General features: G+C 37.3%; 2 protein-coding genes and 1 pseudogene across 2 annotated transcripts in view; all 3 read right to left on the bottom strand.

Annotated features, from left to right (window-relative positions):
• Positions 1-6,383, bottom strand: part of LOC131790286 (talin-like) — a 34,395-nt gene extending 28,012 nt beyond the window's left edge. The window contains exons 1-8 of the mRNA XM_059107473.2: positions 6,234-6,383; positions 4,064-4,169; positions 3,742-3,817; positions 3,161-3,258; positions 2,578-2,652; positions 1,530-1,584; positions 730-818; positions 242-338 (exon numbers count right to left, since the gene is read on the bottom strand). Of these exons, the coding sequence (XP_058963456.2) occupies positions 242-338; positions 730-818; positions 1,530-1,584; positions 2,578-2,652; positions 3,161-3,258; positions 3,742-3,817; positions 4,064-4,120 (547 nt within the window). The 5' untranslated portion in view covers positions 4,121-4,169; positions 6,234-6,383. The remainder of the gene's footprint in view (positions 1-241; positions 339-729; positions 819-1,529; positions 1,585-2,577; positions 2,653-3,160; positions 3,259-3,741; positions 3,818-4,063; positions 4,170-6,233) is intronic.
• Positions 6,384-10,537: 4,154 nt separating this feature from the next.
• Positions 10,538-16,793, bottom strand: LOC131790299 (uncharacterized; annotated as a pseudogene).
• An 882-nt stretch (positions 16,794-17,675) lies between these two features.
• The window catches only part of LOC131790298 (ras-related protein Rab-10-like), a 16,480-nt gene continuing 12,328 nt past the window's right edge, over positions 17,676-21,827 (bottom strand). Inside the window, exons 5-7 of the mRNA XM_066170564.1 lie at positions 20,419-20,508; positions 19,368-19,433; positions 17,676-18,710 (exon numbers count right to left, since the gene is read on the bottom strand). Coding sequence (XP_066026661.1) covers positions 18,555-18,710; positions 19,368-19,433; positions 20,419-20,508 — 312 coding nt within the window. The 3' untranslated portion in view covers positions 17,676-18,554. The remainder of the gene's footprint in view (positions 18,711-19,367; positions 19,434-20,418; positions 20,509-21,827) is intronic.

Genomic DNA, 21,827 nt, shown 5'->3' with positions numbered 1-21,827 from the left:
TCACACCTTTACATTACATCTAAGAAGAAATCTTCCTTTCTGGGTATCTACAAGTAGTTCTTCCTTTTGCTGAATTAAGTTCTTGAGGCCTTGCAAGATACTGGTATTCAGAGAGCTCTCCTATCAAAAATAACCCTGATTGCCAAACAAATTCTCCTTGTCTTTACCATAGAAGTTAAAAGAGAACAGTGAGGAGAATATGAATGCTAATGCTAGGGTATGAAGGGTTATGAAACTGTACCTTCATCATCTGTGTGGAGTTTTTTCTTTAACTGATCCATTTTCTTTTTGTCTCTTTCTTCCATCTTCTTGAGAGATACATCTTTAACAGATTTGTCCTGGTTTATTTTTAGGGAAAATACAGATTAATTTTTGCATTTGAGCAACTGTCCACCTACCCCTCCCCTAACTCAACAACAGTCAAATGATAACAAGTCAGGGATAATGTTGGGTCAGGGAAGGGGTAGGTGGGCAGTTGCTCAGATATTGATTTTGATCTGAAATACACGTATATCCAATTTTGCTGACATTCAATTCAAAAATAAGCAAGGAGCTGTTCCTCACAGGATACCATGATTACAAGATTATGTTCACTAGACTTTGTTAATACATGTAGTACATATTCTGCAGTTGATAACTTACTTATCATTAGAAAATTATGAAAACATTCTGGCACCTAAAGCAGAGTACCAGCATGATGTTGATGTTCATTCGTGTATGTCTACATACCCTTTTTATTGTCCCCATTCTGTCTATGTCCTCCCTGTCCTCTTTCTGACCTTCAACAAGCAGGGAAAATTCCTCCACATTTCCAATACCTATAGGAATGTTATTTGAAGCTTATTATGGGTGCAAATATTTTTCTTGATTTGGAATTTGTCTATACACTTTGATTTTAATTTTTGTTTTGTTTTCCATACATGTGTGTGTGTGTGTGTTTTTTTTCTTTTTCAGTTGAAGCAATAATCTTTATCTTAAAGGAAATAAAAACTTAAGCTGGTTTGGAAATTTTACATCAGGGAAGAATTACTCCCACCATTTTAACAAGAAAATTGCTGGAGCTGAACAGAAAAAAAACTTAAATACAAAACAGATACAGCAACAAAATTTCAGTACACGCCTCTTACACAACTATCAGCAACAAGTTGGAGACACACCCAAAGGGTTCAGCACGCATCTGAGAATGGACAATTCTCTAACATGTGGGCAGAATTTTAAGGCTAAATTTCATTTCTATGTACCCCAGTAATTTCTTATTTAGCTATTAGGAATATAATGTAATTCCTTTACACAGTTCTTCTGCTATTACATTTCTTGATGAAAAACCATGACACAACACAGATTCATCATAATTATATATGCACTGCATGATAGGATTGTTTATTTCAGTGATGGCCAATTCATGGACAGATTGCCAGAAACCTGTTACACAATTCTGTGACAAGATCAGATACAATCCATTTCATGCTGCTGTATTCAAATACTGTTTAATTACATACATATACCATTGTTGGTATTTATGTACATACCCATCTTCAAGCAAACTGAATCTAAAATCTCACCAACACTGTGACTGTCATCAATCTGAGACAAAACCAGAAAAATGAAAATAGAATCTGTGCTCAGTGTGCATTCAGAGCAGGAAGACTAACATGGATTAAAAGTAATTATCTAACCAGGTTTTAAGAATGCTCAGTAAGTTATGGACCAAGTTTTTATCTGCTCCAATTTATAGTCCAAGCACAAAGCACACGGGACACAAATCCAACCAGAAAACAAGTTTCCATAACTTACATATTAATTTTTTTCTCAGAGGGCACGATAACGAATCCTGCAATCTGGACGGTTCTTTGTGTGGTCAGGATTTTCATATCTCTGCCCACAGGCACAGTAACACTTTTGTGAGTCACCCAGAACATCCCTAACTTTGTTGACATTCTTCATGAATACCTTTTGTTCAGTCAGCTGGGCAGTGTTTTCAAGCGAAGTATTTTTAAGCTAGTCAAGCCAATTAATCACTTATTTATCCTCTCTTTTCTCACTCTAAAATTGCTTTGGTTGCCAAAAACAAATTGTTTTTTTTAAATGAATTTGTGGTAGCAAACGTGTCATAGAATGGGTTGACACGTGGCCTAACAAACATGCAGTTTTTAATTAACTTGTCTAATAGAAGATCTTGCTGAAATTACAGCCCTTTAGCAAGTATTTCATTACCTTTTTGAAAAAAAAATAAAAATGACATTCACCAGCCTGGGTTGGTTCATATTGGGAAAAACTGTGCCCTCTGTCTTGAGTACTGCCTGAGGCCCCAAGGCCTAGCACAGTTTTTCCTAATATGGACTGCCCAGCTGGCAAATAACAAAGAAAGGGAGGTTAGTTAAGATGTCTATCATATTTTTGGGTTCAAAAGACTTTCATTCCAACAAACTTTTGAATTTACCAGGCCATACAGAAAAATACTGCCTGCATGATTGACTGATCATAGTGCAATTACTGAGAGATATAAAAACATGTATCACACCAAGCTGTCAATGTAAGAATCATGGATAATATTTGTAGTTCAATGAAATTAGTTACCTGTAATGTTTTCACTGAACCATCCATGAACTTGATTTTCAGATGTCTAACTTTTGATTTATATTCAAGCATATCCTGAAGAAAAAAAACATTGTCATAACAACGATGCACACTGGGTACTTCATATCATGTTACTTAAATTTTACATTGAGTGAATCAAAAAACTAATTGCTATTAGAATTATTTGCCAAATAATATTCTAGCACATGTAATCAGTCATTTTCCTCATGATGGCTTTGTCAGATGTTCATGGACAAGACTTAAGTTTTGATGTCTTATCTTTTTGCCTGTATATTAACCCCTTTAACTCCCTGAAGAAATTAACAATTAACTTCTCCTTACAATATCCATTCACTATCCAGCAAACAGGTAAAGAGAATACTCAAATGTATCAGGTTGAAGTTGTTTTCTTGATCTAGCACCAAATTCTGGTACTTTATTTACAAGGAAATGTGTAACAGCTAGAGGGGAGAATTAACAATCAGATCTCAGGAGTTCAAGGGTTAACTAGCATCATAAAGTCACCTTAAACTAAAAGAAATCATTTTAAATATATATCTCAAAGGTAAACTTGTAAACCTACTCCAGACTTGAGGGGATAGAAGTCAAGTTGTCTTGCAGGATCCAACCATTTTCCTTTATATGGATCATCATCTTGACAAAACAGACCATAATCTGAAACTGAATAAAAAAATCACCTTTGAAGACCAAAAACAATGTGCTTTTGAATAAACTGTTAAAACTTGCAGCTTTCTCCATGTCACTTCCTGTCAATTACTAACCTGCAACAGCTATGGTATATGAATTACATGAAATCTTTCACACAAATATCACCACAAGTATAGCTAGCTGTACAGCTTATGAATTCTTTCATACAGTTTGAACAGCATCAACCATTCAATACTAGAATGCATACAAGTACAGCATGACTTCTCAAACAGAATGATGTCAAATTTGCGTGATTCAGGCAGTCTATAGGGTATAATTAACGCTACCAGTACTACTACAAAAACTTTCAGTCATATTTTTCCCATATAAACCACACTATCAGCAAGCAACAGTGTAGCATCTTCAGCAAGTTACAAGTAAACATTGTACTACATTGAACATTTTGGTGTGGGAGCATTCTCAACAGACTGAGGTACTAATATTGATTTTGCTTACTTTTGCCTGGACTAGAATCTGGAACTCTTTCTCTGATGATTCTCAATGCTGCTGCTATGGTAGCCGTTGGATTAAACTGTAAAATAATATAAATATAATAAGTCAATGTTGAGGTTCTGGAGCAGGCTGATTGATTATTACGTCTAAACTTAAAAGACTAATGTATACAAGCACATACTAAATATTCTCACATAAAAAATGATCAAACACTCTACATCACTATACAGACAGTGCATGTGAATTATTACCAATAAATAACAAGTTGATATCAACAATAAGAAGCCCAATAAACATAGACAATGCACAGTGTAGTAAAACTCACCTGTAAAGTCTTTACAGAACTATTCTTGACAATGTTGATTTTCAGAGTCAGAGCCATGTTAAATTAAAATGTCCTAGATTCCCTACTGTAAACTTCTCTCTGTAAGCTGAGAATGTTCAAAAATTATTTTCAACACACAGAAAAAAAAAATCACAAGCACCCGATACCCCAAAAATTCAACTGGCAAAGGACAAAAGTTAATGTCCGTGCACTTACTTATAGTATGCATCTCAAAGGAACAAAACATATGTTATTGGCCCATGCATATCTTATTGGCCCATGCATATCTTATTGGCCCATGCATATCTTATTGGCCCTGCATATCTTGTTGCCCTTGCATATCTTATCACCTTGCAACCAGGTAACACAAAGCAAAACCTGTGTTTCATTACCTACTCTTCCTAGAAAGATGTATGGCTACGTTGCTCCCTTAAGATTGCCAACATTTTCCTGCCAAAGTACTAACCCTGGGTTGAATATTTTGCCTAGTTACATAATTTTTATCAACTAACCTTGCTTACTTAACTTAGCATGGCTGTCAGAATATTGACCTGTCTTTTTTCACTTACATCAATTAAAAACTATGCCAAAATCCAGCTCTTTTGGGTAACACTTGGTCTGAGTAACATTATCCATTCAAACAGTTAGACAAATTTGAAAAATTTACATAACAGTTTCATTTTCAAAGGAACCTGTCACAAATGCATGTTAAATGTCAAAAGGAGAAATTCAAAAGCATTCTTGTTGATGTGAAAGGAAAATTTTGTGGTTCACAGTTCTTTTTCAAGGAACTTTACGCATACAAATGAGAGCGAGTCTCCTAGATGTATGACACTTCAGGGTAACCAATCTATAAGAAGAATAACTGCCATCAAAGAAGTGATAATCATGAAGAAGTTCATGCAGACATCTGCCCACAGCTGCGACGAAAGAAATTGAATAATTAACTTGCAATTTCCCTTGAACTTTGGCAAACAATTACTGTATTGTCAGTAATAATGTTTCAAATCCATTAACATTACCATGCTGAACAGGTTTCATGATCACATCACCTTACATTACATTAAGAACATATCATGTACAAGAAGTTATAAACAAATTAAATGACTAATTAACACCAACCAAAAGAAAAGCACTAAGGGTTGAACAAAGAAATAACACTCCTGCGTAAAATAACCAGAGAAATTATTTCATGTAAGGTGCATGCACTGCGAGTAAAATTAGCTCAAAGCTCAAGGAAGAAATTTAAAATCTAAATTATCGAAAGCGCATGGGTTTTAGCTCAAAATACACTCAATTATGTCTTTGTCTACAAAGGTTAACTCAGCAAGAAACTTTCAATATGTTAATCCTCGCAATTTATAATTGAAATGAAAAATAAAACGTTCTTCATCGCAATAATTGGGTAATTTAACGAAAACCTAGACAAGGGTGCGCGTTTGGGATTCATAAATCCAGCCTTGCCAATCAATTAAAAGAATCACCAAGCCAGAGAAAAATATTCCACAACGATGAAGGTGTTAGTTATGTTTGAGAGAAAACGAAAGGAGAGGGATTCTCATTTTAAATAGGTTTCAATATTGACCCTAAGTAAACAAACATCAAATTTATCTCCAGCTGAGGAATTGAGTCGAAGGTAGAAAGAAGAGCTTTTGTTAAAATAGCAATGACTTCGCGATTAGTACAAAGGGTAACATATTGAAAAATTCTTAATTACGATGATTAGCGTTATCGGCTCTGAAGGATATTCAAATAATATTACATTTACTTTAAAGTTTGTTTTGAAAATTTTAAACTTTTCTCTGCTGTGTTATGAGAACGATCCGGGGAACAGCTGAGTTAATTTTCGGCATGCTATCATTTGAATAGTAAACAGAAGCTCAAGTTTGGTTCGACACGCTACATGAACACACAACTTCTGGATATGCACTCGTCCATTGAACCCGATATTGCTTGATTTTATTTCAGAAAACAGACGAAACAACACAACAACGAACTCAAGCTACAGCCTGAAGATTGCTTGATATCCCACTCGCGGTCAAAAGTTCTTTCGTACGTAAGAACTGTTCTTGCCAACAGTCTTCAGCGACTTGCCGTTAGCACTCCAGCTGAATGAAATTCCAGAAGACCATTGAAGACACTACTAGCACGCAAGGAAAATAGCACTTACCTTTAAAATTTTGTGTCCTATACGAATAACACATGCAAATCTTCAACCAGAACGATGTTAGTCAATTCAATTCCACACCTCCCTAAAGAAGAATTTCAAAGACGGAAATACGAAATCAAAAAGGCACTTCAAATCGAACATGGCCGTCACTTCCTGACCTGAGGGCGGCAACCAAATATCCAAATATGGTATGCAAGTATTTTGCGCATACTTTGAGTTATATCAGGTGAAAATTAATCCAAATTTCTCCACTTTTTCTTTAAAATTCCACCTTGTTAAATTTAATATGGCTCATAAAAAAGAACAAGAAACTACAGCTTAAAATAGCATCTCTTCTGGCAATGATGGCTGATTTTTTACTATCTTTATTTGATGAGGAGTATTGTTAAGCACACTAAGAGTTCACTAGTCTTGGCTTCAAATTTGGAATTATTGTCTATCCGCACATCTCAGCTGGCACTCCCCAACCAACATCTACCACAGAGAAAAAACCTTATTGCTCCTCATCCCTTTCCCTAAAACATTTTGGCAAATGCATTGAGTAAATTAAACTAGATTTAGTGGAAGGAAAATATATTATAATCAGTGCGGATTAAAGAGCTTTCTCCAGAATACTCCAGACCAATTTTAGAGAGAAGTATACCCAAAGGAAATCAAAGAAGTGTTAAATCTTCAGGATGCCCCTAAATCACCAGGTATTTTTAGAAAAAAATGGATTTCCTACTAAAATAGCGCTCTCAATAGGAAAATCTCTCAGTTATCAAAACAACAGCATGTAGACTGGTGGTTAGTATGCTGTAACTACACTTGCCACCACTCTTAATTCCCATCTCACTGATTTTAATTGCACTTTACTGTGCACTATTAGTAGTTAATTAGATTTATTGTAATTTTATTAAAATTTAAATTTCTTATCAAGACTTTTTTTTTCTTACTCAGATTTTGGGTTGCACCTTACATGGGATACTTCTCCCATTTGTGCAATCCTTTCTGGTCTTTTCATTTCTACCATTGATTTACTATACATTTATATAACTTATGGGACCAATAAAGTTGAAAAACTCACACAAGCTTCAGGAATCTGAGTCAATTTAGGGGTAAGGGTCAGTATGGGCCAGGTTAGGAGTGTCAATTTGATGCTCACAGAGTCAAAAAAATACCAGAGTCTCATGCAACATCTCCCAATTTTTTCCTTGGTGGAGTAAATAGAGCAACATCTAGGCTAAAAAAGGAACACTGAGAAAAGCCTAAAAAAAAATTCCTTGACTACTATGAAACTCAATGAGCCGGTTATTGAAATGAGATCCAACCCAAATTACAGTTTTACACAAGCAGTGAACCAGGGTGATTCTCCATAGGGAGGTTGATTTCATTTAAATAAATGTCCTTCCACTGTCCTTTAAGGAGGCGAGCGTGGCCTTTAAGGAGGCGAGCGTGGCCTTGTGGTTAGGGCGCTGCACTTGTAAGCCAGAGGTCCCGGGTTCAAGTCCTCCTCCCTGCCACTGGATGGATTTGTCTTCGGTGGCTCCGAATTCAACTCCTGCACGCTTTGTAAATAGCCAACTGGTCTGCCTCCTACCAGTTGGGGTTTTTAACGAGTTTCTGTTCATTTACGATATTTGTTTCCTTATTTACAGTGTCCCCAATCAGCACAGCAGTGCTAAAATACACTGACACTTAAATAAAGTTATTATTATTATTATTATTATTATTATTATTATTACTATAAAGTTTCGGCCTCTTGACACTGTTCACAAAAAATTGATCCCTAGATAAAAGGTTTGGCCAATTTGAAGATGGCTTAGAAAGTGGTTTTGTTAAACAACTGCTAAACTTTGTTTAAATAACTGGCCCGATGTGTTCAACAGCATACACTCAGAGAGAAGCATTCTTTTCTACCATAATAATTTGTACAAACCATGATCTGAGATATTCATTGAAGTTTAAACAAATACATTATGAACCAAGGAGTAAGAATACAGCCTACGTGTACATTAATAGCTTTCTGTGGAGCTGAAAATCTTTGTTCTGGTTTCAAGCTCAAGGTATTTAGATCTCTACAGTTCAGAGTCTTCAGCTTGACTATCTCTTGACAAATTTCTTGTCAACTATCAAGAAAATCATTATAATCACCACATAGAATCATAACTGCAGACTAGGAGACTTTCCTTTAGGGCCTCTAAGGAAATCAGTTTTTGTAACTGTAGGAGTTACCCTAACCAAATAAAAGCATCTTCAAGAAATCTTCTTCTTCCTCTCATATTCAAAGACTTATTTCTTACACAGGACTCAAATGCCATTTGGTATTGCATTGCCAAATCAATGTGAAAAATTCACCTCACTTTCAACAACAATCTTATAAACTTCAAGAAACAGCACAGAAATGGTATGCATTACATATATAGAGTTCTAGGCTGAAACATTTTTGAGTCTTAGTATAAAGTACTCATTGCCAAATTACACCAGCACTTAAATTTGCCACTGTTTTAAACACTATGGCAACTAAAAATAATTTGGGCGACTAAATTTGCAGAAGTCACCAATTTAGCAACCTATGTTCAATTCTGTAGTCCTGTAGAAAGATGTAACACTGCTATAAATTGATGTTTAAGGACAAGAGTTGCAGGTTACCTCTTGCTGGGCTAGAGCAGAGCTCTCAAGTCTTCCACATCATGCAAACAAAATAATTAATTGCAAATGTCCACAGAAAGATAAAAAATGCCCTTAAAAATAACAGTCACACTTTTCATTGCAAAAGCTAGCGATAAAAACTACATTAGACAATGTAAGAATTAATATTATTTAAAACCTATCCTATCTCTATAAGTATTCCTTCTTTGCCGCACCAGGATTTCATGCCATTAAATCATTCTCTTGAGGAGCAACTGGACCATAACAGTATTTTTCAGCCAAGTCTCTCCTCAGAACAACAGTATGACATAATCCTGCCAACAGAGCTTCGTAGGTTGCCCGAGTTCCATTAGCTTGCTTCCATAACAACAGCAATTGATAACTTTTTTCCACAACTTTACGACTTTCCTCTTCAACGACCTCAATCTGGGCTTCAGGAATTCCCAAAGCACGCGCAAGATTCTTCCACTTAGCACCAATTTCTGAGGACAAACTCAGCAGCTCTTCATCCCGAGGAACACCAACTCTGAGAGCCATGGTTTGGTAATGTATTATCAATGGATTTTCCTGAGTACAACAAAAGAAATTCAACTGGTTAAGTTTGAATCGAACGTATAAATTTATCTAGGCGCGAGTCTGTCCTGTGGATGAAGAAAAAATTGGGTACCTTACCTAATGTGGCCTTAGATTCAGTTTTGAAAGTTATCACCAACTTGTGTAAGAAACGTGAAGGCTGTTAAGTTCTTATTCCTAATGATCCGCCATCTTGGATATGGAATGCATGTACTCGTACCCAGGGTACTCCGCTGGCATGATATTGATATGTTATGATATTGGCACTTGATCCCAATGCAAAATACATGAACGAATGAAGCATTTGCTAGAACAGGAGTCTTTTTGCCGAGAAGTCCACTGCTTGAGTCACGGTAGTCTGGTCGCGATGGACCAAGAAAAAACCAAATGCGAGTTGTAAACGCTGGAAATGTCTACCGGAGGCCGATAGATCTATCCTCTAATGGTACGCCCTATGGGGTTGCGCAATTTGGTTACCATTTGAAAAATTTACTCGTGCTGATTTATCCAAAATTGCACTTGAATGTAATTACCTATTTAAAACTCAACAGCGCGATGCAGTGAAGTCGTCATATGAACCTCTCAGATCACCATAATTAATTAACCTTCAACTGCCTTTGGTCGGAACATTGGGGATGAATGAAAGCCGTTAGAAATAAAATTTATCAAAAGCTGACAAAGTTTCCCGTGAGAACACCGTTTATCGTTTGCACTGAGAGCTACGGGTGTACCAGTCAGGTTCAGAAACAATCGGATAAAATTTGTCATGGCCTATAGACTTATCTGACTGACATGCTACAACTTTTCCTCGTGAATGATGGACTCGTACCGAACTGATTTTCTTTATTATTATGGGACTACAGCATTCAGACGAAATGAGAATGGGACCAGAACAGATTGAGAATAGACGAGTTTGGCACGAGACAGCAAATGTTTGAACGTCACCTTACACAAGAAGAAAACAAGTCTCGACCAAGGCTTTATCTCGTTCAAACTACTTCAAGTTGCTCTTGAGATCTTGGGTAAGGATTTTAACACTCCTTCGCAGCATAATCTCCGGTATATGTTAATTAAGCTAAGAAATAAGTCACACAAACACATATGAAAAACAGAAATATATATTTGGACGTAAAATTTTACCCGTTCATTAATTCCTCTTCTTTACTCGAATAATAACAAGTAATGTAAATCTAAGTTATACCTAACTAAACTAAACATGTTTCACACCGAAATCAATTTTGCCATGTAAACAAGAACACAATATAGATGTGCCTATAAGAAGCTTAAAAATCATTCCTAAAGCCCTACTACTGGCAATGTCCAACAAAATAATGCGCTATTCTATTACAAAAATACCACTAATTCTATCTAAGAGGAAGGCAAAATCATTCAAATTCCATCAAACCTTGAGGTACAAACAAAATTCCTTCTCAAGTATCGGTGATAGACTATGGAATAAAACACCATGCTTTCTTAGGGAGCGATCAAAAATCGTATAAATTTGAAATAAAAAATTTACTGCTAAGTATGTCAGAAAAAAAACAACTCCCTTTCTAAACATAAACGAGACCATTCCTAAAATAAGATCTCTAAAGTAACAACGCTCATAAAGATCTCTCTATATTAAAGTCTTCCACTGAGCCATTACTCCTATTTCTTATTCTAACATTTATAATAATCGGTAGTTTTTTTTATGTAATTAGAATGCACTAGATTTTGAAGTTAAATTGAGTGAAAAAAATTAAGATTATTGTAGTTGTTGGTCCTTCCTCGTAATAAAAACTATCGAAATTTTCTTTTTAATAAAATTAGCGCTAAGAAACAAGATATTTTAAAAAGACATCGCTCAATGATAGGGAGCACTATCAAAATTTGTCTATTAAGTAGCTGAATATTCGATAATTAGTAGAGATTACACTTTCATTGTGGTATTATTTTGCGTCATTTTAAAAACGCATTAGAACTATATCTGTAACAAGAACTTTCAGTGCTCAAGTTAATGCTGATAACAAATTTTGGAATTATCGTGTTTCACACAAAAACGTACTTCTCCTCTATTTCTTTTGCATAATCACGCAGTTCTGATAGCATTTAGTAACCGTAATACATTACTTTTTGTCTTCGATCTATATATAGTATTCCTTTTGGTATGGGAACAAAATCATCGAAATTTAAGAACTTAAAACACTGTAATACAAAAATATTGAAATGCTTATGTTAAACTTAATAAACAACTATCAATTTCCTTCTTGACTCTGTATATAAAAATATAAAAATATATCTGTTTGTAAAAATACTGAATGGCTAAGATTATACAAACAGATAAGCATTTACTGTACAATGCAAAATCGTTGCAAAACGACCTTTTGTGCTATATGGCAAACTTATACCCCATTCATAACAAAAAATATGTTTAGCTGAACTGGATCTAACTGAATGAAAATCAGAAATAAAGAACAAAAAACTGGATTTTAAAAGTAATGGCTTACGGCTGTATTTTGAATGTGCTACATTTGAAGTCGACAAACATCGGTTTCAGCAGCTTCAATGGAGAACAAATTTACATTGTGTTTAAGAAAACATGTTTCAGCTTTGGTGTGAAAGGGGTGTAAAACTTATACAGATAACGTATCCACACGTTTCAAAAATTTACCCGTTTTGAATAGGTACGGATCTTCTGACACAGATAAAAACCAAATCATAGTTTCACAAAAAGTCAGCACATGCTGGATATCCACTCTCAACTAGAACATCGTAAAACTCTCCAACAGTTGGATTCTGGTGATTCCGACAATGCACCAGTATTAATCCACTCGTTTCATTAATCTACCCATTTTTAATAAATACGGATCTTCTGACACAGATAAAAATCAAATCATAGTTTCACAAAAAGTCAGCATATGCTGGATATCCACTCTCAACTAGAACATCGTACAACTCTCCAACTGTTAGATACTGGTGATTCCGACAATGCATCAGAGCTTCCTCGAACGGGTTACGTGACCGCTTCTCCAGGAACCGAATCTCTGCTGGAGACAATCCCAGTCTCTCGGCCACTATCATCCACTCGTCTCCGCCTTCAAAATGACAATAGATTTCAACCTCGTGCTACATGTTCAACACGCCACCCATGAAACTCTTTGCAATCTGCACTAGTGGATATGTGGAGCATACAAACAAGTACTGGGGGAATAGATATGCAAATTTTGTGGCGTTAGCTAAGGAAATGAGAGTCTCAGGGGAATTCCCAGCTTTATCTTTGGTAAATTACGCGTATATATATATGCACGTGAAAAAGGGGAAATTTGAAAGAAACTGTGGTGCTGCGTCGATGGGGGATACAACAAGATAATTGGGTTTAGAGTTGATAATGTAAATTGACCACCGTTAAGAGTTTTGAAGCTGACGTTTCCAGCGTCAGCCCATCGCAGAGCGAATGATGAAGGGCTAACGCTCGAAAGGTCAGCTTTAGAAACTCTTTACGGTGGCTAATTTACATTATCAACTCAGTTGATGAAACAAATCGTATTGTTCTGCACAGTATATCTACGAGTTCACAATAGTGTTTGATTTTTTTCAGGTAGTCTAATTTTCCAGGTACCAACAGTGACAGGAATGGATTAGTGGTAAATGTTTTAAAATTGCAACGAGGATTGCTGTTTATACATTATACATTACGTGAAGGACCTCATCTTTGCGACAACCACGTAACTTACTCACCAGACAAATTCACAGAAAGATGTCTGCTTTGTTGAAAAGGAACATCCTGAACATCGAGATTGTCAGGAAGTAGGGGGCCTGTTGAAACACATCAAATAATGCTTACTGCAATTAGAACGTAACCCAAGATAATGTTCAAATCAGCAATTGGAAAAAAAATACCAAAAGCTCACTCAAGCAAAGATTGGAAATTTCAGCACATTGAGATCTCTGTGTTGTATCTTTCTCTCTTTTATAATGGGAGGTCACAAAGGTAAATAATAATAACAACAATCAACAAGTGACAAGTAAACAGAAGTGCTGTCTGCAAGAATGACTCAAAGTCAGCAATAGAAAGAAAAAGTAAAGCACAGCACTATGTCAGTCTGATGGGTCAGTCATGCGGTCAATAGTCTACCTGTGATCCCAGCAGGTGAAACTTCCCTCAAACGTTTTACCACATCCAGCCTATTTGAAAATTTTGCTTCTCTTGCGAAACAGCGGATCATTATCTTTGTCTCGTCCTTTGGACTTTCTAATGAGGTTTGATCCAAGTGCAGATCCTTTTGAAAACGAATCACAACTTCTGTAGCATCACACGACGGTGAAAGAAGAGTGCCTTGAACCGCAGGAGGTAAAGCGTGGGCGGAAGGTAAAGCGAGAGCGTTATCCTCACGTTCCCCTTCGTGTGCTAAGAATGAAAGCAAATGCCTGATAGCAACTACTTTGATAACGTAACTGTTCAAGCCTATTCCCAAATTCAACATTAGCAATACATATCGTGAAATGTGGTACGAACGACATGTTTTACGAACTAGCTTTGCCTATTCCAATGAAGAGAAAAAAGAGAAAAGAAATAAAGTAAAACATGGAAAACTGAATGAGTTATAAATTAAAAAAGACACGCGTGATATAAGAATATGGTAACACTTTATCAAAGAAAGTAAGTAACATTCGCATGTACCTTCCATAGCTGGCTGAAGTGGGTACGCTCCGCCTGAGGTTTTCTAATATTTATAAAACAAAAATTGGAGTTAGTGGGAACTGATTTGGTCTTTTTCCCATTACAAGCTCATACTCACGCTTCATAACTAAAGGCACGGCAACAAACCAAGGGCATTTATGCATGAAACGTCATTTGCTACCAAAAACACCACGAAAAGTAGACAGTGCGGTAGAAACTCTATGCAAACGATGAAAACAGCCAACATAATGCAGTAACGTAAAGCATGAAAGTCACTCTGAATTATCCCTATTTCCACTTTAAGACCAGCAAACTTTCCAGGATACCTGCATTCATTCATTACCTTTTCATCGGGATGAGTCAACCAAGGCGCAAACTGCTTCAATTTGATTCTGGTTTTCACAGCGTCGACAGACTCACGACAAATGACAGCTTCTGGGCTGCTTAACAACTCTGACTCTGACCAAAAGTGAAGGCATTCCTCTTGCATGCAATCCTGAGCACGATGCGTTTGACAGTAGTTGATAGTGCCTCCCTGGGAACATACTGGACATAGAAAGCAGACCTCATGTCTAATGCTATTGAACCAAAAGAATTCTTTTCTCATGCACTCGAATATCAAAGACAACTGCCTACGCACAGATCGGGCAACATGCGCAATAAATGGATCAGTGCTCGGGTTTTCATCAACTGATGAGGTCATTTTTGACCGTAAATCTGCTGATAAGTCTCCATTCTCTCTTTCACCGAGGAGAACAACCTCAACCGAAGATGGATGACATAGAAGGATAATAGAACAATCTCCATGGAGAGATGAAGAACCGGGCAAAGTTGTGGTGTAATTTAGGGTCCTCTGCGCTCTGGAATTCATAAGTACACCACTGTAAAAACTGCAATACGAGCCGAGGGAATAGACTGGGAGGTATTTGGCAAGATTGCAATTTGAGAAAAAGAGATGGATTTTTTCTGGATTCTAAAAGCTTCGCCTCCTGACGCCTTCAGGAGGATATGACATAAGCATGGATGGAACTAGATACTGCTTGTCACATAAAGGGGCCGATGACGGCCAAAGACACATCAAGCTGAATTTTTCCATGATGGCAACAAGGCTTTCACACGTTTCTTCTTGTTGCAACAATGAACCCCAAAGATGTTCCAGAAGTTTTTCCGCCAAGATTCCTGTTTTTTCAAGCTTGCTCCATAAGTGTCTAAATTCTCGTTCCTCGGAGTCGAACGGCTTCACAGTGATTACCTTCTTGAACACATCAATCAACCATTGAGGGTCCAGAACCACTAGCTTGTTCAACTGCGGAGAGTCATCAAAATGAATTAAAATTCTCTGGTCGTGTAAAAAGTTCAGTACCGTCAGAAACTCCTCATCGTCGACAATTTTGCACTTTTCCGAAGCGACTTGTTTGGCTCTTTGGAACGAGATCCATCGGTAGCCTTCTTCCTGGATAACGTGAAGTGCCTTTTCATATTGCAGCCACCTAATAGGTATGGCTTCCTTCATCTGCGGCAGTTCCTCGGCAACACTGCGTACCGTTTGACGCAGAAGTAGTACTTCTGGACACTCAGATTCTCCGCCAGACTTGCTGTTGTCCACCACAAAGACACGCTCGTACAAATGAGAACTATACGGCTTGTTTTGCAGGACATGAAAGATCTCACTTGCAAGTGCTCGAGGATCTGCACCATCATGAGGTTGATCAGCATGTGTGCACACTAGGAACACACAAGGAAGATTCTCCGACAACAATTTACAGCCAGTGCTTTCTTGGCGGTTTCCACCTTCAGTTGTCAACGAAGCCACGGACGTCATCCAGAAATCTAGATAGTCCAGATCGTTTTCAGGTTGAAGTTGTCTTGAAATGACTTGAACATGCCTTGCTTATAGGGAGGTGTTGCTGTTTCGTAGGGATTTCGGCTTAGATCATAAACCAACAAATAAACAGCTCTGGATGTAAGAAAGAGAGGATGGGTGACATAGTAAACTGACTGACCACCAAAATCCCATACAACAGCGTAGATTCCTTCTTCATCTTCTACATTCTTTTCTTTATGAAGTAATGTTTGGACCAATGCAGCTATTTCTTCTGGCATTCTATCTGCTGGTTCAAAACCACTGCTTGTTGCTTCAATTTTAGTTGTCTCTGAAAAACTTGGTGAAAACCGAAGGCTTGGTTCCGAGGAAAACCTCTTTAGTTGTTCTCCACTGCTTCCAGCCTGGACGGAGTGCCCAGGTTCTTTTATAGATTCTCGGTTTTCGCCAGAAGAGAAACGAGGAATCAAAGCTGATACATCCCCTTTAACAGTTAAAGTATCCTCAGGCTTGATTAACCTCATCGCTTTTTCCTCTAGCGTTTGGTTATTAACCATCAGGGCGCCTGCAATCAACTGTGCTGCATGGTGTTCGTAGGACATGGATGCTGTCGTTCCTTCTTGCTCTTTTTCCCCTGCCTTCCAAGTCTCGGTTGATACCTCGAAGTGAGAAGGATCAACATCAATTCCCACAGTACTATCTTCGTCCGGGTTAAAAAGCTGCCCTTTCAGTGACTTCGTTAAACTGGTTTTTCCTGACCGGTCTTGTCCAATAACCATGATGGGCACACCTTTTAACACTAGTTTTCCCCTCAGCAAGAGCTTTGTGGTACGCTCTCAAGGCTATGGGTCCTCTTGCAAGAATTTCTAGTGGCTCTACATGTAAAGAAAAATTAGTTTTTTGATTACTACTCACAGAGGTAAAATAGCTAAGTTGGAAAAAAAATGATTACCAGTTAAAAATATCGTCACCTGTAATATTAAATGTGACAAAATAATGTAAACCAATAAACCACGTACTGATTAAAAATTAGAGACTTTCCGATGTGTAAATTTCCATTGCATATCTGGCCGAAATTAAAAAATGGGAATGAGAGCCGAGGACTCACCAAACTGGTTATATCATAGTTTTTTAATAAAACATTCCTCCCCCCCTTTTCAAACATTTTTATAATACCTTTTGCGGTCTTTCTTTTGCGGACTTGGTATTTCTTTGGACACTGACAAATATATGTCCTTGATGATGAAGGCGGTTGCCTGCTTTGTCTTCTGCATAACACAAATTGGTGAGTAACAAGTCGACAATGAAAAGTTAAAAAAAAGACTTATTAAAAAATGCAACTGCCAACTTCCAAACATACATCTTGCTTTCCCAAACCGAAAAACTTTCTCATATAGAAGACAAATCCTTCGGTCGGTGGAGTTGTGTTTGTCTCGAGAATTCTCCTTAAGTAAGAACAATATGAGTTTTCAAAATTAAACGATTTTCTTATGAGGGTGGAAACGATTTCACAGGGTAAATGCATGTGCTTACTATCCTCAATGGCTAACAGGAAAGTGCCGTAATGAAACTTTTAACAAACATTGCTACACTAATTGTACGAAAAGAGCCGAATAACTCTTCGACACCACCTCGCTAGTAATATTCATAAGCTTGCCTGAGGAACTGCCCTACCTTTTCAAAAGCGATCTCTGGGAAAAGAGGAGAGGATTATCTACTCTTATTAAAAGCTTGGATCATTGGATAATGTAATTCAAGAGAGTTTCATTGGCTTAGCCATCATGGGTTATGAGCCATCATTATCATGCTCTAAAAATCCGTAAGTGTACGCGTCAAAAAAATAAAGTTTGCAAAATAAAGTTGGGAAGATTCTATACTTTGGTAATTTTTTAATAAAACAGTTTTTCCCCTCCACACGCGCTTATTAAATATGTGATGATTATAGCCAACTGGGCCCGCTATCTATCATCTCATATCCAACACGCGCTCGGGGAATAATTGTTTGTCATGATATGGCAAGATATTCCTGAGACAAATCCGGGCATTCTGATTGGTTCTTTCTTGGTCTGGATTTTGCCATCCGGACTATCTACACGGAAAGGGTCATAAGCCATGTATTTTTTTCCGCGAAAGCCGGCAAATTCAAAATAAACAAGTTTGGTCCGAGCGCTATAAAATATACCACTAACTAGCTTCCGTGCTCGAGCCGTACAGGGAAATATTCCCCAGTACGGACCTCACGCTCGGTTATAGTAGAAGTTAAAATTGTACTTAGTGTAGTAAGAACTGGACCATTGACGGATCCAAATACAGAACGGAAAAATAAAGAGAGTAAGAAAAAGTAATTTACAGAAACTCACAACTTAAGCAAAAGCCCCATTCAAACCAGCAAAATATATTTTGTACAGGCCTAAATTTTTTCAGACCTTCTTTTCACTACTGCTTAATTACTGCCAAGATCGCTCTTGTATGATTATCACATATTCAACGTTAAACCAGGTTTGTTTAACTGAATACAAATCAGCAACTAAATGATACATTGTATCTAAGTAATCACTATCGTGCATTTTCATTGTGCTAGATATGAAGTCGACAAAGATCAGCTTAAGTAACTTTTATGAAGAACACAATTTTAAACCGTGTTCAACAAAACAGCTTTAAAACATATCTTTCCTTTGGTGAAAATGGGGTGAATCTGAATAAATCTTCCAATAATAAACCAAAAACGGCTTACCTTTTCACGTTTTTTAATTCTTCTTAGAATACCACTGGCAAGGGTAAAAATCACCTGCAGAAAAGTAACAGTTCAGTTTCTACATTTATGACGCTATGAAAAAGAAACAAAATGTTTCGTAAAATCTTAATTGAGGAAAGTCGCAACTCAGTTAAATATCTGTTGTTTTACGTTTTCGCCTCCTTGAGGTGTAAACAAAGAGGCCAAAAAAGTATTTTTTTTTATGTTTGATCAGGGCTCCTAGCCGCCACACGTACCTCATAACAAACTACACTGCAACGAGCGAGACGCTGATCTAATTGTACCTGTAATAGATCATATTATGGGGCCTCTTTCTGGACCCCAAACATCCAGGAGACTTTTACACATAAGAGAAATTCACTTTGATCCCAACTGAAAACATGCTCCCACTAAAGTCCTCTACTTGAAGCGGTACCTCCCATAGATTGATGGAAATGTCTATCTTGTATTTTATCTAATGTCTTCATTACCATTAAAAAATATTTGAGGGGTCAATAAAACCTTATACAGCATAAAAAAATATTCAACAAGCTCACGATGGTATGCAGTTCAGGATATGGGAGGACCACTTTGAGATCTTAGAGAAAAGTCTGAAGTTTTAAAAGAAAGAGACAGAAAAAAACTAAATCAAATGAGGTGAAAGTAACCCTTAGTGTGCATTCTGAGTTATGGCTGACAGGTTAAACACACCTCATCTATATTAAGATCCTCTACAGTACTGACTTCCATGAACTTCATTCCGAGTTCATCCGCATACTACAGGAAAGAAATGCCCATTTTTGCTTAATACTACCAACACAAATTATAAAGAAAGATGTTAAACGATTTTCGCAAGCGCGGGGCAAAAATTAACTCGTGAGGATTCAACCGCGAAAACTTAAGGTTTGAATCGAAACCATACGGGAACACGATTCCCCTTAGAACCATACTCGTGACAAATTTTCAACACCTTTTTTCCTACATAAATAAAATGTACTGCTGACTGTCGATCAATTTACTAGGCGCGGTGGTGGCTTACTTAAACGACAGAAACACGTTTATCGAAAAAATGGCACATTGCCCCTAATTTTCCGGAAAAATTAGGGGCCCCTCCTCTCCCTCCCCAACCCGCATCCCGTTCCAACGCCTACGTGAAAGCCTTTGAAATATGATCATTTTCTCTTCGTTCAATGTATTATTTTCATTTATTTGAAAAAATGTAGACTGCGAAATATCTTTGTTTAAGGAGATAAAGTGGAGTTTTGGTTTGCTGTCCACGACAGAATTAAAACGCTGGTGCCGAAGTGCCATAATAAAGATCCATGAAGCCCGGACTCGCAAGCTAACTAGGTATCAATCGCAGCCGTTGTTTGGCCTCGCCACGCCACGGGGGAGAGAGTGCGTTGCGTGGCGATACCAAACAACGACTGCGAAGGAGAGCACAGTAAGCGTGGCACCAATGCAGTTCATTTCTACTTTAAATTGTTCAGATAACAGTGAAAACCTGTGTCTGAGTTTATTTCGTATAAATTGGATGGGTCTTTTTTCCTCTCTATCGAACGGAATTTCTGTTGGAAACTGTGAAGGTTAATGCTCTTTTTCTTTTGCGAATTTGAAAAATCAGTTGCTCAGTGTATCATCTCAACCTTCCCATCCGAATAAAATAACTCTTCTACGCATGCGTATGTTCTTGTTCGTCACCACAACGACCAACTGTAACCGCTTTTTAATGATATTAACTCATTTGTTTAATTTGTATTACCCTTGCCGCGGTTTCTGTTGGTACCATCCTCTGATACTCCAGGTGGCAATTAAATCCAATCAACATAACTTCAGTATCACTTTTAGCAACCTAGGCAACATTACAATTAAGTCAGTAAAGGAGTTTACCAACACAATAAATATATATCAAGGCTGGTCAGTCAACAACAGAGAGGTTACCATAAATGCAGTATCAAAATACAGGAGAACCTTAAAGATCCAAAAGATAGAAATCTCATTGCGCACTCACCCTGTCGACTATTCGTATAGGTAATATGCTATTTTTCTTTCCTCTTGATATAACGTTTTGTTGAAACTATTTTTCTATAGACTGGCTTGCCTAGCACTGACTACATTTGGGCCAGGAAAAAGAAATTGTAACTTTCGGAGGGTCGTGACGAATGTAGATATAAATGCATGCATACACACAGTTTAGAAGTGTAAGTATTTTCAGGTTTACAGGTAAATATTGTTAAAAAGATGGTTGAATACTGGCATCCAAAGGAGCAAATGAGGAAAGTGGTGACCATCACTCTCATTCTTTTGTTATAATCATATATCAGTTGGGCAAGTTGGTATTTTACTGTTGGTAACTGCCAACGACCCTGATATTTAATTATGAAATTCTGAGGAAGGGGGAGGGAGAGGGGGAGGGGCATCAGTCCTTTGGGACCGTGATAGTGATTCGCTGTCTTTCATATATATACCCCATGAAAGTTCTGGGTTAGGTTGTTGCATTTTAAAAGTTACTGTCTGTCGCGACTGAACGTTGATATTTCATTTAGTTAGTTATTTATCTTATTATTTATCTTGTTTGCACGCATTGCGTGCCATTGACGTTGGGGTAATGTGATTTTTACGCGACCTTGTGGTAAAATAAATGAATTAGTTGTGAAGTACAGTATCTTTGAGGTAGCGTTTTATACGACACTGTCAACAAAAGAGGGTGCCTTCCGGACAAATCGCCCTACGCACGTAAATATTAAAGAAATCTTAGACAACTATATATATACCACTGTAAAACTCATACAGTATAGATCATGAAAATAATTTTTTTCTAGGATTTGTTTCGAGAGGCGCGCGCGCGTCTTAAAACACAAAATTGACAGAGTTTACCCTACTAAATAATCAGCCTCTGCGTTACCGTGGACCTCCAAACAAACTGGACATTATCACTCAACAGATAATAGGCTAAAAAACTATGCGAAAAACCAAATCTAAAATTCATCGAGAAAAAGAGGACGAAAAGTGGGCAATTGGCAAAGCAAGCTAAGGAAAAAATTAACATTCATTTCCTCGGCTTGGGCTCTTTCGCGACTTACTTTTTTAGATTAAGACTCTTACTTCTCAGCGTTTTGTGAAATGTGCCAGAAATTCACTTTAGGACTTTTAGGACAAAATATGCAAATC

The sequence above is a fragment of the Pocillopora verrucosa genome, chromosome 1, assembly GCF_036669915.1.
Source record: "Pocillopora verrucosa isolate sample1 chromosome 1, ASM3666991v2, whole genome shotgun sequence".
NCBI lineage: Eukaryota > Metazoa > Cnidaria > Anthozoa > Scleractinia > Pocilloporidae > Pocillopora > Pocillopora verrucosa.
The sequence above is the reverse complement of the archived record's forward strand: the minus strand, read 5'-3'. Positions and strand labels throughout refer to the sequence as shown.